Source organism: Hypanus sabinus, chromosome X2, assembly GCF_030144855.1.
Source record: "Hypanus sabinus isolate sHypSab1 chromosome X2, sHypSab1.hap1, whole genome shotgun sequence".
Taxonomy (NCBI): Eukaryota; Metazoa; Chordata; class Chondrichthyes; order Myliobatiformes; family Dasyatidae; genus Hypanus; species Hypanus sabinus.
This window is the reverse complement of record NC_082739.1, coordinates 5,340,402-5,357,592: the sequence shown is the minus strand read 5'-3', so window position 1 is coordinate 5,357,592 and position 17,191 is coordinate 5,340,402. Positions and strand designations below refer to the sequence as shown.

The following is a 17,191-nucleotide window of genomic DNA, read 5'->3' as shown; positions in this document are numbered from 1 at the left end:
TTATGTCACATTATTCCTCAAACTGTGGTGGAAGTAATTCTGATTAAAAAAGGGCATTAATAGGAGAAAGGCTGTACATGGTGGACTGAGGAGTGTGCAGATGCAATTAGGTAGAGAAATAAGGTGTTTGAGAAAGTTAAGAAGTATCAGTCTCTGAGTGACCTTATTGAGTATAAAAGGGCACAGGCCATCGTAAGGAAAGTAGTGAAGGTTGCAAGAAAGGTTTATTGGTGGTCATATTGTGATAGAATTGGAAGGGATATTAAACTTGGAGATGTTTGGGGAATGATTAAAAAATGGGGGGATTCACAAGGCTAATAACATTCCGGTATTGATTAAAGAAGGCAATACAATTGTTACTGAAATGAGTGCTGCATCTGCGAGGCTGAGTCAGGCGGCGCCGTAGAAGTCCATAGCGGGGGTATTCCCTTCTGCCGTCGGCGTGGGACGACGAGTCTATCGGGAACCTGAGGACTTGTGGAAACTGTGTGATGGTTTCTTTCAAACTTATAGTCTTTTAACATCCTTGGACTATTTTTACTGTGCCTATGGTCTGTTTTTTTTTATCAATTATGCTATTGTTTGCACTGTTGTAACTATATGTTGGAACTATGTGGTTTTGTGCAGGTCTTGTAGCTTTAATAAACACAAAGTGCACTGCAGATGCTGTGGTCAAATCAAGACGTACAAAAAAGCTGGATGAACTCAGCAGGTCAGGCAGCATCCGTTGAAAGGAGCAGTCAACGTTTCGGGTCAAGACCCTTCATCAGGACTTCCCCCTTGTCCTCACCTATCACCCCACCAGCCTCTGGATCCAGCATATTATCCTCTGCAACTTCGCCACCTTCAACAGGACCCCACCACTAAGGATATTTTTCCCTCTCCACACCTCTCTGCTTTTCGCAGGGATCACTCCCTCCATGACTACCTGGTCCACACGTCCCTCCCCACAGATCTCCCACCTGGCACTTATCCCTGCAAGCGAAAGTGCTACACCTGTCCCTACACCTCCTCTCTTACCACCATTCAGGGCCCCAAACAGTCCTTCCAGGTGAGGCAACTCTTCACTTGTGAGTCTGTTGGGGTAATCTATTGCATCCGGTGCTCCCGGTGCGGCCTCCTCTACATCGGCGAGACCCGACGCAGACTGGGGGACCACTTCATCGAGCACCTACGCTCCGTCCGCCACAACAGACAGGATCTCCCGGTTGCCACTCACTTCCTCTCCTTCATATTCCCATTCAGATATGTCCATACATGGCCTCCTCTACTGCCACAATGAGGCCAAACTTTGGTTGGAGGAACAACATCTCATATACCGTCTGGGTAGTCTCCAGCCCCTTAGTATGAACATCGAATTCTCCAACTTCCGGTAATTCCCTCCCTCTCCCTTCCCCCATCCAACCTTCACTCCGTCTCCTCTTCTGGCTGCCTATCGCCTCTCATGACTCTGCCTTCTTCTACTACCCATAGTGCTTTCCCCTTAGATTCCTTCTTCACCTCTCCTGCCAATCCCCTCCCTGCTTTCCCTCCCCCTCCCCTTGATCTTTCCTCTGATTGGTTTTCCACCCTCCCCCCACCTTCTTTATAGGGTCCCTGCTTCCTCCTTCTTTAGTCCTGATGAAGGGTCTTGACCTGAAATGTTGACTGCTCCTTTCAACGGATGCTGCCCGACCTGCTGAGTTCATCCAGCTTTTTTGTACGTCTTGTAGCTTTAGTTTTTGGTCTTGTTTTGTCTGGTGGATTTGGAGCTTCTTTCTGGGGAACGCGCTAAGATGGTAGCGTAATATTAATACGCAGCAGCCTCTCCGGACTCTGGATTGGGGATTGCCAAATGTTACGTGGATTTTCTGGTGTAGTCTGTTTTGTCATGTGCTTTTGTGATATCATTCTGAGGAATGTTGTCTCATTTGTAAACTGCATTGCATTTGTGGTTTCTAAATGACAATAAACTGAAACTGAACTGAACTGAAGGTTGAGTTACTGGCTTGGTCATTTGATGCAATTCGTAATCAAAATAATGTAAGTGAAGAGGCTAAATAATATAGGAATAAGGATCTATGTGAATACCCTGATGTATTGGAAGCCAGCTGTAGTAATGATAGTATTAGTCATGTAGAGTTTTTTTGTGTGAATTTAAGAAAGATATTAATAGTACATGTCAGACAGCTCCAGGAAAATATGATATGTCTTATTGTATGTTTAAACATTTGGCTGACAGCTCTCCTGAGATAGTACTAAAATTTTTGAATCATATTTGGAGTTTAGGCCATCTTCCCTCCTCATGGAAAATGGCAGTAGCAGTGCCTATTCTAAAACCTGGAAAACCCCATCAGGTCCTTCACTAACGTCCCATTTGTGTAAACTTATGAAATGTATGGTAATAGAACAGTTGAATTGTATTTTGGGAAAAAGAGGTGATATAGCAATCAGAAGGGTAGAATGATATTGGATTCAGTTTTAAGTTTGGAAGATGATATCAGAAAAACATGAGTAAGTAAAGAAGTAATAGCAGTAGTTTTTGAAATAGAAAAAAACAAATATGTTATGGAGGGAAATTCTTTTGATTAAATTATGGAAATTAGCAGGACTATGTAATTTTTTTTCTGAGTTTTTTATTTGGATGGTCTATGCAGGTAAGGATAGGTAAGATATATTAAGGCTTCTATGAGATAGAGGATGGGACCCCACAAGGCTGTATTTGTAGCCCTTTATTATTTAATATTATGATTAATGATATTTTCTCTGAGATAGGTACTGGGTGGGTAAATCACTTTTTGCAGATGATGGAGCTTTATGGATCAGAGGTAGAAATTTCAATTTAACTGTATATAGGATGCAATTAGCGATTAATAAGTTTGAACAGTGGGCAAATAGACGGTGTTTTAAGCTTTCAGTAGCTAAAACACAAGTTATATGCTTTACAAAGAGGATCAATAAAGATGCACTTAATTTAAAATGATAGAGCCAAACTCTTGAAGAAGTTTTAAGACCTTGTTGTGGTACAGATTGTCCCGTTTCAGCTTTACTGGTTGAAATGGGACAGTTACGCTCACGGTTGCGGAGGCTGAAGCTGGTGTTAACATACTGGATTAATTTGAGGGAGTTGGAAGACTGTTGGGAACACCACAAGAAGAGTGTTTTTAGTTTTGGGTGGCTGGGTTCTTATCTTCGGTAACCCCATCGTGTTTTCCCCCCCAATGACTTTAATTGATCTTAAGTAGTGATTTAATGAAGTCCAAGGATCCTTGTATGCCTGAGAGTCTGGTGGTTCAGCAATATGTTAATGAAAGTTATTGTGATATGTGAACTATTTTTACAGATGGATCGAAAGATAATTTAACAGGGAATGTCGGTGTGGCTGTTTTTGTGCTTGAATTACAGATAACAATAAAGAAACGTCTTACTAACTATTTGTCAGTATATACTGCAGAGCTGGTTGCCATCATTTAGGGCTTACAGTGGCGGAGGAAATCTGTCCTTGCAAGGTTACAATTTGTTCAGATTCTTAACAAATTATTGTTAAGAATTTGTTAAGAATGATTCATTCTAGCAATGGGTCTGATTTACTGCTGGAAACTCTTCAAATGTTATTTCATATTTCATGTCTGCCTCTTATGGGTCCCTGCACGTTGAGCTGTTCAGGGGATCAGTGGGTTGATTGTTTGGCCAAAAAAGCTGTTAAAAGTTCATTTGCTGATATAGACCTTCCACTCAACAAATCAGAAGCTAAGGAGTTGGTGGGGCTAAGAATTAGGGGCTTATGGCAAGAATTGTGGGATAATGGGCATAAGGGGAGACATCTTTACAGAATATATAAAACTGTTGGATTAATAGGAGAAGCAGGTAAGACAAGAAGGGAAGGAATTATATTGACTCAAATTAAAATTGGGCATACTATGCTTAATTATTACTTATATCTTGTTGAAAAACATCTCTCTGGGGTGTGTAAGTGTTGGCATCATGATGAAACAGTTGAACACGTGCTTTTACAATGTGTGGCATATAAAGTTGAAAGAAAGCAAATGCATGCTGCAGTACTAGCTTTAGGGGTTGACAGTTTCATTTAAATACTTTACTAAGTTATGGAAGTGATTTTAATTTAATTCATAATATTGTCTTTCATTATTTACAATCTATAGGGCCTTCTGGGGTAATTTTGTTTTCATTTGATAAAGAACGAGTAGGGGTTTTATTTCCCAATTCTCTGCACCATACTCCAGTCCAGTTGGTGGCAGTAATGCACCTTTAAGTTGAACTGCCAACTGCCATTAAAAGTCAGAAGAAGAAGAAGAAAAAGACTGGGGCTACCTCTACACTCTTAGCACCCACATTTAGGTCCCCCACATGCTCCAACTCTAGTAATTCTCTAATCTTTCTCTTGTAGGCATTCTCTTCCTTGCCAAGGATGTTGCCCTCATCAAACCTTGGTCTACATGAGCATGATAGACAGGGTTCAGCAATCCCACTTCGTTCTGCTCTTAAGTGGGAGGAAAGGATGTCAGAGGTAGGTTTTTACACACAGAGTGGTGGACACGTGGGGCATTCTACCAGGGATGATGGTCGCGGCAGATGCATTAGGGACATTTAAGAGATTCTTAGATAGGCACACAGATGCTGGGTATGTGAGAGAGAAGTGATAGGTTGATCTTGGAGTAGGTCAAAAGGTCTGCATAACATCGTGGGCTGAAGGCCCTGTGCTGTGTTGTGCTGTTCTATGTTCTTTATGAAGTTTGAGGCTCACATAGTCTCATAATTTCAAAGTCCCCAAGTCCAACATAAGAAATTTTACATACAGATATTTGTATTAATCCATTCATGTATATCTCTATACAACAGCATTGAATACAATGAATACTTTTTCAGCAACGTATTTTAATTCTGATGTTATTCTATAATATAGTTCATAATGCTTTATCATCTAATGCAGAATAAATATTTTTAAGCACATCAAACCAGAATCACAGCAGAAGGAAGTTTGGAGACAAATACAAAATTAACTTCATAGCCATGGTGAGGGGAATACAAATGATCAATATTTGTAAAGATGGCACAACGGCCCAGAAACTCCAAGGAACCTGTACTATGGAGCAGATGCCTTATCTGCCTGTTACATGTTAACCTCAAACCCAGTGCCAAAATTGCAAGAATAGTCACAAAAAGAACATTTGCTTTCTCCGGGTGGTTAAACCAGTCCTGCTGTGACCCATCAGTGCCCATCCTGAACCAAATATTGCAGTGCAGGTGTGACACTATTTCCCTGTTCAATGACAGGCCAGAAGCCTGCTCCAGAAAAGGAAATTGTAGTGTTTGGCTCCTCCTGGGGAATTAGTTGTGGATGTCTTTAAGGCCTCAGCAGGCTTCTATCAACCCCTGCTGAGATCTTTTAAGGAGATGAAAATAAATTCTTGAGGTCACTAACCAGACTAAACTGTAATTGTAATACAGTATTATATTCTGTATTATGTTATTGTTTTTTCTTTTATATTACCTCAATGTACTTGTGAATGGAATGATCTATTCAGATGGAATGCAAAGTTTTTCACTGCAGCTCAGTACATGTGATAATAATATCCCAATTACTTCAAAATGAGGGTAGAAAAGAGGTCCATAGCAGTCGAATATACAGGGTCCCTTAAACTTGCTTCTGTCTCATCCTTCCACCCCATTTGGAAAGTCAATTTTACAATTCAGCCCAGGAACCTCACAAATTTTGAAGCCAATATGAGTTTTATAAAGATTAAAATTAGCTTTATTTGTCACATGTAATGTACATCAAAACATATAGTGAAATATGCCATTTGCATCAGATCTAATCTGAGTATTGTGCTGGGGGCAAGTGCTGCCATGCTTCTGGTTTCCAATATAACATGCCCACAACTTACTAACCCTAACTGTATGTCTTTGGAATGTTGGAGGAAACTGGAGTTCCCCGAGGAAACCTTCGTGGTCACGGGTCCAACACTCAAACAATTTACAGGCAGCGAATGGGAATTAAACCCAAGTTGATGATCGGTGACATTATAAGGTGATGGGCTAACCACTTTACTGCCATGCTGCCCTTTAATATAATATATTCTCCAGTTTTCATTTTGCTTCCTTTGCTCACAGGATGCAGACATTTCTGACAAGGCGGATATTTATCGTTGCTGAATTGTCAAGGAAGCTATATTTGTTGTGCAGTCTGGTACAGGATTGTAATTTCCTCCTCTGCAGGTCATTGGTGGTTTCAGTTGATTTAAATGAAACTTCCAAAAGCTGCACAGTTATTATTACTCAGACTAGCTTTTCTAAAAAAAAATCCAGCTAGATCCAGTTTCTTAAAATTAAATAGCCTTGCTATTGTGATAAGATTCAAGCTCATATCCTTAGATCAATAATCCAGAATTTTGACTGCTGCTCCAGTAACCTAACTACATTGGAAACAACCCCTTGTTCATTATGAGCCATAATAACTAAAATAAAACAGAGTTTAGTACTTGATCAAGTCAACTCTTGAAAGCTGTGGTGGATTGTACGTAACATCCTCTATGGAAGGGAAAATGTAGGGACTTCATTCAGGGATGACAAACTGAAATGTAAGAAAACAAGGAATGAAGAAAGGTAAACAACTTCCGTTCTGTAAATTTGTTGATCGTTTGGCCCATGGGGCAATGTTTGCAAATATTTCAACCATTCTCTACAACTGAGTCTGCTGAAGGAAAATTCTTAGAAAATGAAGGTTACTCATGAAACATCAAGCCATCTACCCAACATAATATTGATCTTTAACCACGAATCGTTACTTTTTTTTCAGATTATACTAACCTTTGGAACATAGAAACTTGAAATATTTAATAGATCTCATTTACAGTAGCTCTAAAAATTTGTCTTATCCATTTCTTTCAAATGTACACATCAGGTACTTTTGCCTCAGAGTGTTTTAAACATTGTTGACCTTTTTATTTTTGTCCCTTGAGTTCAAAATGTGATTTTTGTTGAACACAAGTTATTTCATTTTTTATTAATTCTCCAAGACTTTCATGTTTCTTTCTTCTGCAATGTTGTGATTCCCAGTGAAGTTATGGCCCTGCTCTTTGGCACAGGAGTGATTTATATGATCCCAGTATAGATTGATTGAGGATAGGTAATTTGTCTCTGTTTCTTTTGCTTCCTGTATATCCTTTGCACTGCATGGTGGCATCTGGATTTCAAATGTCTTGTCAAATTTGTTATAGTCAACTCGGAATGCACCTTTCTCCAAGGAGATGCAAGACTCAAAACGATGACCCCAAAGAATCTCATCTTCTTTGTAGGATGTCCTAGCCTGACAAGTCATTCCTGTAAAGAGTCAAAGTCAAAGTTGACTTTATTATGATATGAAAAACTTACTTGCAGCAGCATCATGGGCACATACCACCATCATACCAGCAGTATTCATGAGAAAAACAAATTAAACACAAGGGCTGCAAAATACAAAGCCATCCCATCAATTGAGGTATTGGCCTTGTTTATCATGCAGACAGCACCATGTGATTAGGACATAATAACATTTAAGCAAGAGTAGGTCTTTGAGCTCCCTTGAGCAAACTCTATCATTCAATGTTGTAGTCTACCTACTAAAGTTCCACTTAATGTCTTCATTTAGTACATGAAATTTTAATTGGCTTGGCTATTAAGTAATGCAAGAGGGCTGGAGTCAGGATACAATACATAGTTTAACTATTTAGGAGCTACTGTAGATCATGCAGTGTTAGCATTCATTTTGAGAGGACTAGAATTTAAAAATAAGGATGTAATGTTGAGGCTTTATAAGGCATTGGTCAAACCACATTTAAAGTTCAGGTTGATAGGTTCTTGGTTAGTAAACACATCAAAGATTATGGGGAGAAGGCAGGAGAATGGGGTTAAGGGCAAAAATCAGTCATGATCGAATGGTGGAGCAGACTTGATGGGTAATATGTATGCACTGAAATAACTCCACGGTTTATTTAAAATAGTAATAACATAATGACATAATTTGTGATATAATAAATGTAAAGAACTTTCAGAATATTGTGAATCTATGAAATTTTATATCCCAAAAGACTGGAAACACTCTGTGGATATATCAGTTCAATACCAAGAATGATAGATTAGGAGGCAGTAAAGGAAATGGGAGAATTCTTCTAATTTTCTAAATTCCATAGAAGAGAGGGTGATCTTTCTCAATGTATCACCACATTACAGCACACTCATTGCAAAGATTAGCTTTATTTGTCACATGTACCTTGAAACATACAGTGAAATGCGTCGTTTGCGTCAAATCAAGTCAACAAGGATTGCGCCGGGGGCAGCCCACAAGTGCTTCCAACACCAACATAGCATTCCCACAATTTACTAACCCTAACCTTGTGTCTTTATAATGTGGGAGGAAACCAGAGCACCCAGAGGAAACCCATGGAGTTAAGGGGAGAACGTACACACTCCTTAAAGGCAGGAGTAAGAATTGAACTCCGTTCTTACAGCTGACATGCTGTAAGGCATTCTGCCAACCTCTGCACTACCTGCAGCCTCTTTCTTTCATCTGCACTGAAAAATAAAGGTGGAGGTGGGGTTGTTAGTGAGTACTGAAATGAGGGAATAGATGGAACAAGAGATAGCAGTGGTAGGTGGATCCAGGTGGGGAGAGGTGACAGGCAGATGGAGGGGGGGGGGGAGAGTGAAAATTTTGGCAAATGTTAGGAGGTGATTGGGGGAGGCATCAAAGGGCTGCAAAAATGGAGTCTGATAAGAAAGGCATGTAGAGCATGGCATCAAATAAGGGAGGTGGAATGGGCAGAGAGGAACAGTAGGGAGGAGACGCAGTGAGATGAGTCTATGGGTAATACAGAGATGTATTGGGTGGAGGAGGGGAAAGAAGATGGGGCAGCTGGTGTGTGTGTCTGTGAGACAGAGAGAGAGAGAGGGAGAGAGAGGAACAGGGTAGATCAGAAAGAGAGAGAAAAAGTACAGAGGGGCAGCAGTTTGTAAATAGCACAGGAGTAATGTGAAGTTTTCCTCTATTCTGCATTTAACCTCATCCTGGCAGTGGAAGAGGTCAGGAAATTGTATTTCTTTACTCTTTTATTTTTGATTTCCTTTCGTTGGAAAAAAAACATAGGAGGCAAATTTGATAAAACACACAAAATGCTGGAGGAACTCAGCAGGTCAGGCAGCATCTGTGGAGAGGAATAAAGAGATGACATTTTAGGCTGAGACTCTTCATCAGGATATGGACAAGGGTCTTGGCCCAAAATGTCATCTCTTTATTCTTCTCCATAGTTGCTGCCTGACCTGCTGAGTTCCTTCAGCATTTTGTGCGTGTTACTCTGTATTTCCAGTGAATGCAGAGTCTCTTGTGTTTAAAATTTGACAACAATGGTGTAAAATTGGCAGTGCAGAATCAATTAAAGAACACTATAGCACAGATACAGGCCCTTCAGCCCATCTAATTCATTCCAACTTATTTTTCTGCCTAGTCCCATCTCCCCACACCTGGACTCTGACCTTCCATACCCCACTCATCCATGAACCTTTCCAAACTTCGCTTAAGCGTTGCAATTTTACTGGCAGTTCATTCCACACTCACTACATCTTATGAGCGAAGAGTTCTCCCTCAGGCTCCCCTTAAATATTTTACCTTTCACCTAAAACCTATGGTCTCTAGTTCTAGTCTCACCCAGTCTGTATGCTCAGATTTACCCCCATACCCTGTCACAATTTTGTATACCTCAATAACATCTCCCCGTATTCTCCTATGCTCCAGGGAATAAAGTTTAACCTTTCACTATAAATCAGGTCCTCAAGTCCCAGCAACATCTTCCTGAGAACTTTAGATAGTAAAAGAATTAGGGTTTTTTGCGGGAGATCAGACAAGTGGAGGTGATGTAAAAGATCACTTCTGACCTTGTTGATTCATAAAATGGGCTTCAGGTGAGTCAATATGTTTGAAGCTGCTTAAATGCACATATGACCAATTCACATTAGAACATAGAATACTTCAGCACAGTACAGGGCTTTTGGCCCATGCTGCTGTGCCGAGCTTTTAACTTTAAGGTCAATCTAACCATTCCCTCCCACATAGCCCTGTATTTTTCTGTCATCCATGTGCCTATCTAAGAGTCCCTTAAATGTCTCTAACGTGTCTACCTCTATCACCACATTTGGCAGTATATTCCATGCACATACAGCTTTCTGTATAAAAAATGTCTCTGATATCCACCCTATAGTTTCCTCTAATCACCTTAAAATTATGATCCCTCATATTAGCTATTTCCACCTGGAAAAAAGTCTCTGGCTGTTCACTCAACCTATGCCTCTTTTTACCTTACACACCTCTATCAAATCACCTCATATTTTTTCTTTGCTCTGTTACGCCTGCAGCCCCCTCCTTTGTGAGAATCGCAAGATCACTATTGATTTGGGTCAGGAGACCCAGGAAATGAGAGAGAGACGTGCGGAATGTCTTGTTCCCCCCCCCCCCCGGCGATATAAAGCTACAGGACACGGCCATTGTCTCTTGGAGACGAACTTGTATTTTGCAGTACTGTGCTACGTGGAAGCCCTCAGGCAAAGTGGGCTGGTTGAGGGAGGGATTGCATCACCCCCAACCTGATTGACATCTGAGACCCTGTGAGTCAGGATAAAAGAGGGTCTGTGGGAACAGCCCCTCAGACGCACCAGAAGAAATGCTAGCGATCCCGTAATAGCGGAAGCCATTGGGAGGAGGCCACGTGCGTTCGGTTCCATTTGCCCGGAAATGGTGGCTTTTACCACGGAAAAATGGCTTTTAGCTAACAACGGGGAAACCAACTCCCAAAAGACTCGAAGGATTGGCATCATAAAAGAACTGGGCAAGTTTAACCCGTCTCTCTCTCAAACCAAAACGCTGTAGCTTAAATGAGTTAACAGTGACTTTTATATTTCCATCGGACAATACATTATCCCCTAGACAACGATAGAGCTATTTCTTATTGATTATTACTATACCCGCACTTTTAGATTTAGTATTGATGACGTATATTATCTGTATGTTTGCATTGATCTTATTTTTGTGCCCCTTTATCAATAAATACTGTTAAAAATAGTACCATCAGACTTCAACGGACCTCTCTATCTTTGCTGGTAAGTGACCCAGTTACAGCATTTCATAACAGCTCAAAGGAGGAAAGCCCTAGCTTGCACTATCTATCTTCATTAGGTACACTCTCTAATCCAAGCAGCGTCTGATAAATCTCCTCTGAGCCCTCTCTAAAGCCTCTACATCCTTCCTATAATAAGGTGATCAGAACTAAATACAATATTCCAAGTGTGGTTTAACCAGAGTTTATATTGCTATATAAAATCCAAAGAATTTAAACACAAATATGCTTCATGTTCTGTTCCATGAAACAGTCAAGGGATAGAAAGTAACTAACCTGTAGATTCAACAATGCCTTCCAGAATTACAATAATTTCAAACTGTTCTCTCTTCAAGGAGTCAGCAGACATTTCCCAGAAAGGACTGGTGTCATTAATAACATGGCTTATGGTCTGTGGTTCTACCAGGAAGAGTCGGTCTTTCCCTGTGTCGTAACCAAGGTTAATTTCTGTCTGCTCGAGAGGTATGAATTCACCTTCTTTCGTTTGCCTAGATTTGATGAGCTTGGCTCTTAGCTTTGCGTCAACCATGTGACTATCTCTTAGGTCACCAACTCTAAACATCAGGCAAAGGGTCTCATCCCTGGGTGATACCACAGCATACTTGCTGAACTTCAGAGTCTCAGCTCGCTTCTTAGGCCGTGAGATCTTCACAAACACACAGCCCACCATCATGGCATCAATCATGGAACCAACAATGCATTGAGCTATGAGTAAAATGACCCCTTCTGTGCAATTTGATGTCACCATGCGGGAGCCATAACCAATTGTCCTTTGACTTTCAATAGATAACAGTAAGGCAGAGATGAAGCCATCTACATTATTTAAGCAAGGTTTCCAATCAACATCCCCCACATGGTTGATGTCATCTCTAAAGTAAGCATCCAAGAAGTAGAAAAATCCAAAGCTGACCCAAGTCACAAGGTAGCACATCATGAAGACAAAGAGAAACCACCGATACTTCAGGTCCACTATTGTTGTGAAAATGTCAAACAAGAATCTTTGTTTTTCCTCGATGTAACCAAGATTCACCTGGCATTTGCCATCTTTCATTACATAACGCTGTCGCTTCTGTTGACTTGTAATTTTGAAGAGTTGTTGGGTGTCATCTATCAGTTTACATCGCTGCTTTGGAGATGTGGGAACAGATAAGATATTTTTTGTAGGTCGTATATTGCGGCTGTAATTCGGGAGGTTGGGTAGGCTAGCAGCATTTGCTGGGGACAACTTGGTGTTTATATCATGCAAAATTGCCTTTCTGGGTAATATATGACGGCATCTCGAGCATTCATCCACATCAGTGGCCACACTTAACCTGGGCTTTATTGTTGAGTTGGGTGCAGATAGCTGCCAGTTTATATCTGGACTGGAACAGTGCAGGAGTGCTGAAGTATTGCTAGTTGTGTGTTCTTCACAATCCTTGCAGCCCAAGATTGAAATGACACTGGTACTCCCAGATGCTGGTGATTCTCCACTTTGTGGAGACTGTGGTACTTCCTCAAATGTGGGTAACAACTTGGTTTCTGACTGCAAGACAGAAATTATTGAAACATTTGTAATTCTGTCTTAAAAATTGTTCTCCATTCCAAATTTGAAAACTTAGAGATAAATTATGGTATAGTATGGCATAGCTTATGGTATGGCCTTGTATATGAAAACACCAATGCCTATGAACAGAAAAGCCTAAAAGAAGTAATGGATACAGCCCAGTCCATCACAGGAAAAAACCTCTCTGACACTGAGCACATCTACAAGGAGTGCTGTCATAGAAAAGCAGCATCCATCATCAAGGACCCCCACCATCCAGGCCATGCTCTCTTCTTACTACTGCAATCAGGAAGGAGTTACAGGAGCCTTAGGTCCCACATCATTAGGTTCAGGAACAGTTACTATCCTTCAAAAATCACGCACCTGAACCAGTGTGGATAATTTCATTCATCTTGACACTGAACTATTTCCACAAATTATGGACTAACTTTAAAGGACATTGCAACTTATGTTCTCAATATTATTTATTATTTATTAGTTATTATTATTATTATTATTATTACCTGTCTTTCATTGTATTTGCGCAGTTTGTCTTCTTTTGCATATTGATTGCTTGTCCATCTGTGTGTATGGTTTTCCACTGATTCTATTGTATTTCTTTCTATCTGCTCTGAATGCCCACAAGAAAATGAATCTCAGGGTAGCATATAGTGACATGTACGTACTATGATAATAAATTTACTTTGAACTTTGAACTAAATTTCTAAACTATGAAGTGATTTGGGGGTGATTCAGGATGCTGAAGGTACAGTAAAATGAGCAACAATAAAAATGAGAAGCTCTATTTACAATTTTATTAAGTTTGGGTGTAGCGTGGGACAGGGTTACACTAAACGTATGGCAGAGAATTGGGTCATTTGCCCCTCCAGTCCCTGTGGTATTAAGAGTCAAAGAGAAGTACAGCACAGATGAAGGTTCTTCAGTCCAATGGGTCTATACCGACCATTGTCATAGTCCTAATTTCCTGTGCTTTTCCTAGAGAGTAGTGAAACTGTGGAATTCTCCATCTAGAAAAACAGTAGAGGTTGCCTAGTTAACACTTAAGGCAGTTAGATTAATTTTTGCATAGCAGGGGAATTAAGGGTGATGGGGAAAAGGCAGGTAGGTGGAGCTGAGTCCATGGCCAGATCAGCCATCATCTTATTGAATGGCAAAGCAAGCTCGATGGGCCAGATGGCTGACTGCTGCTCCTATTTCTTACATTTCTAATGTTTCTTACTCAATCCATATTCCTCCATCCCTCCACCTATCCAAGCGCTTCTTAAATGGTACCATTGTACCTGCCTCAACTACTTCTTCTGGCAGCTCGTTCTATATTCTCACCACACTCTGCATAAAAATGTTGTCCCCCAGGTCACTTTTACCCTAACTCTATGTTTGCAAGTTTTGAACTCCCCTGCCCTGGTGAAATGACTATTACCATCCACCTTATCTATTCTTCTCATAACTGTCAGTGTTTCTATAAGGTCACCCCTTGTTCTCATATGCTCCAAGGAATTAAAGTTCTTGCCTGGCCGACCTTTCCCTATAACAAAGGCCCTCTAGTTCTGGCAATATCCCCATTACCCCCCCTGCACCTTCTCTGCTCTCTTTCCAGTTTAGCGTCCTCTTTCCTATTACAGAGTTATAGGAATCAACGACTTCTACATCTGCAACATAATGACCTATCTCCCAAACTCAGCACCCTGACTGATGGGGACAAGCATGCTGACACAGACCAATTCTCCAGTTCTCTAAATTAATGTAGACCAATGCTCCATTTGCACGTTGTTTCATTTCTGGCTAATTTTATCACCATTACCCTCTATTGTTCTCTCCGTCATATACATCCTCTTCCTTTCCGTGACCACATCCATGCCATTCACTTTAACTGGGCCTGGATTCACTGGAGTTTAGAAGAATGGAGTGGGGGTGTGGAAATTTCATTGAAACCTGCTTAATATTGAAAGTCCCAGATAAAGTGGACATGGAGAGGATGTTTTCAGTAGCGGGGAGAGTCTAGAACCAGAGTGCACAGCTTTAGAATAGAAGGGCGTCCCTTAAGAACAGAGATGAAGAGGAATTTTTTTAGCCAGAGGGTGGGAAATCTGTAGAATTCTTGGCCACAGATGGCTATGGAAGCCAAGTCGTTGGGTATGTTTAAAGCGGAGAGCGATAGGTTCTCAATTAGAAAAGATGTCATAGGTTAGGGGAAGAGGCAGGAGAATGGGGTTGAGAGGAAAAATAAATCAGCCACGGTGGAATGGCAGAGCAGACTCAATGGGCTGAATGGCCTAATCCTGCTCCTATGCCTTATGGTCTTAACTACACCCTGTGATATGAATTCCACATTCTGACCACTCTTTGAGTCATGACCACTTGCTATGCTGTTACATACATGTGGAAATGTTTCTTTGTATCTATTCTGTTAAATCTTTACATCTTTTAAAGAATCATACCAGGTTTTCATCAACTCACAGGGATTAGAATTATAGATTTTCACTACAGTGACATTGACTGCTTGCATATACGTTTTTAATTTACAAAGTTCCTTTGCGCTATAGTAAGTAGTGCACCACTCTGCTCACGCGAAATGTGTGCATGAATTGGCCATGATGTCATTGATTCTGCGCCACATTTAGTGTTCTGCTGGCTGAATGTGGAAATCGATTCCACTTTACTGTCTCCATTTCTTATTAATCTCATTCTTGCATCATCATTGCTCATCAGAACATTGGACAGTAGAAAAAATACCTTTATATCAATCTTGACAGCTTTATTTGACAAACTTTCAGTAATTTATAACAGAGTTCAAATAAATATAATGTGCACTAGTTTATTTAGTGCTATATGTTGCTTCCTATTAAACTGGAAAAGCTACAGCATCTCAAGTAGATTTGCCTACCTTTACAGAAAATGTTCCATATCGGCCTGTGTCCATTACAAGCCTTGGGAGGTATGCCAACATGTGCTTGCCTTTAGGAGTTTGAGCTGGAGGTATGGAATTCCGACGGTTTCTGTTTTGCTTATATTTGGTTGGCGTAGAAGTGATGCGATGATAAGTATAGGCTTCATTGTTCCTGTACAGATCCATGCTGCAGCTCATAGTGGTAGATGTCCTGCTAGACTTTACTACAACATACAAAACATAGTAATACTTCTCCAAGACTCATGAGGAATAAAGAGCTTGCCTCCTTATTTTAAAGTCAGCCCGATGAAATACCTGTGATGTGATCTTTCTGTTTTAAAATTAACAAAGTCAGTGTTTTTTAATACATTTTGTTTTCCTGAATAAACATTCAAAGCACTAAGGGTAATGAACATCTTAAGTAAAGACAGAATATACTTGAAATGTTCAGCAGGTCAAGCAGCATCAATGGAGAGAAAATCAGTGTTAATTTTTCCAGATAATAATCTGCCAATAAAACAAATTATAGGTCATTTGATATAAAGTGTAAAATTTGTTTCTGTCTAAATCAGTGGTTTCAGGAGACAAAGGAAATTGCAAATGCTGGGGAACTGAACAGGAGGTCCTTGACTTCCTGACTGACAGCTTACAATCAATAAGTATAAGCAGCAACACCTCTGCCATGATTATTCAAACTTTGTGTCCTCAACCCCTTAGTCCACTCCATATACACTCACAACTGCGAGGCCAGATTATGCTCCAATTCCATCTCCATGTATGATACCCCCAGAGTGAATCAGAGTACAGGAAGGAGACAAAGAGCCTTGTGACATGGTGTATGACAACAACCATTCCATTAATGTAAGTAAAACAAAAGAACTGGTCATTGATTTCAGGAAGAGGATAGTGTACTGTTTACATCAGTGGTGCTGAGGTCATGGTGGTTGAGAGTTTCAAGTTCCTAGGAATGAATATCGCCAATGATCTGTCCTGGTCCAATCACAATGACACCACATCCAAGAAAGCTCACTGGCACTTCTACTTCCTCAGGAGGCTAAAGAAATTTGGCATGCCCCCTTTGACCCTCAGCAAGCTTTATCGATGCATCATAGGATGTATCGTTTTCAGATGCATCATGGCTTGGTATGGTAATTGATCTGCCCAAGATCACGGAAAACTGCAGAGTGGCGGACAAACCTCAGAACATCAGAGGAACCAGCCTCTCCCCTGCAGAGTCTGTCTACGCTTCTTGATGCCTCAATAAAACAGTCAGCATAATCAAAGACCCACCCACCCTGGCCATTCTCTCTTCTCCCCATTCCCATCGGGCAGAAGGTACAAAAACCTGAAAGCACATACCACCAGGCTCAAATAAGACTATTGAATGATTCTCTAGTACAATAAGATGGACTCTTGACTGTTGTGTCTACGGACAACAATCAAATAAAACCACGCACACGGGAGATGGCTTTAACTGGTATATTTACATTGCAGTGAGAGAGAGAGAACAATGTACATGCGTAGACAACAGCTCATACACAGTCAACAGATCAATATGACGTGCTGGGGGTGTGGTTATTGCTCTAAAAAAATAGATCTATACACTACACTTCCACC

General features: G+C 40.6%; 1 protein-coding gene across 1 annotated transcript; it reads right to left on the bottom strand.

The window, feature by feature from the left end:
* Positions 1-6,883: 6,883 nt before the first annotated feature.
* On the bottom strand, positions 6,884-15,772 carry LOC132385036 (G protein-activated inward rectifier potassium channel 3-like). The gene is made up of 3 exons (XM_059956741.1): positions 15,572-15,772; positions 11,418-12,666; positions 6,884-7,320 (listed from the first exon to the last, which is right to left on the bottom strand). The coding sequence occupies exons 1-3, from the start codon at positions 15,770-15,772 to the stop codon at positions 7,004-7,006; spliced, it is 1,767 nt and encodes a 588-aa protein (XP_059812724.1). The 3' UTR covers positions 6,884-7,003.
* Between the last annotated feature and the right edge of the window lie 1,419 nt (positions 15,773-17,191).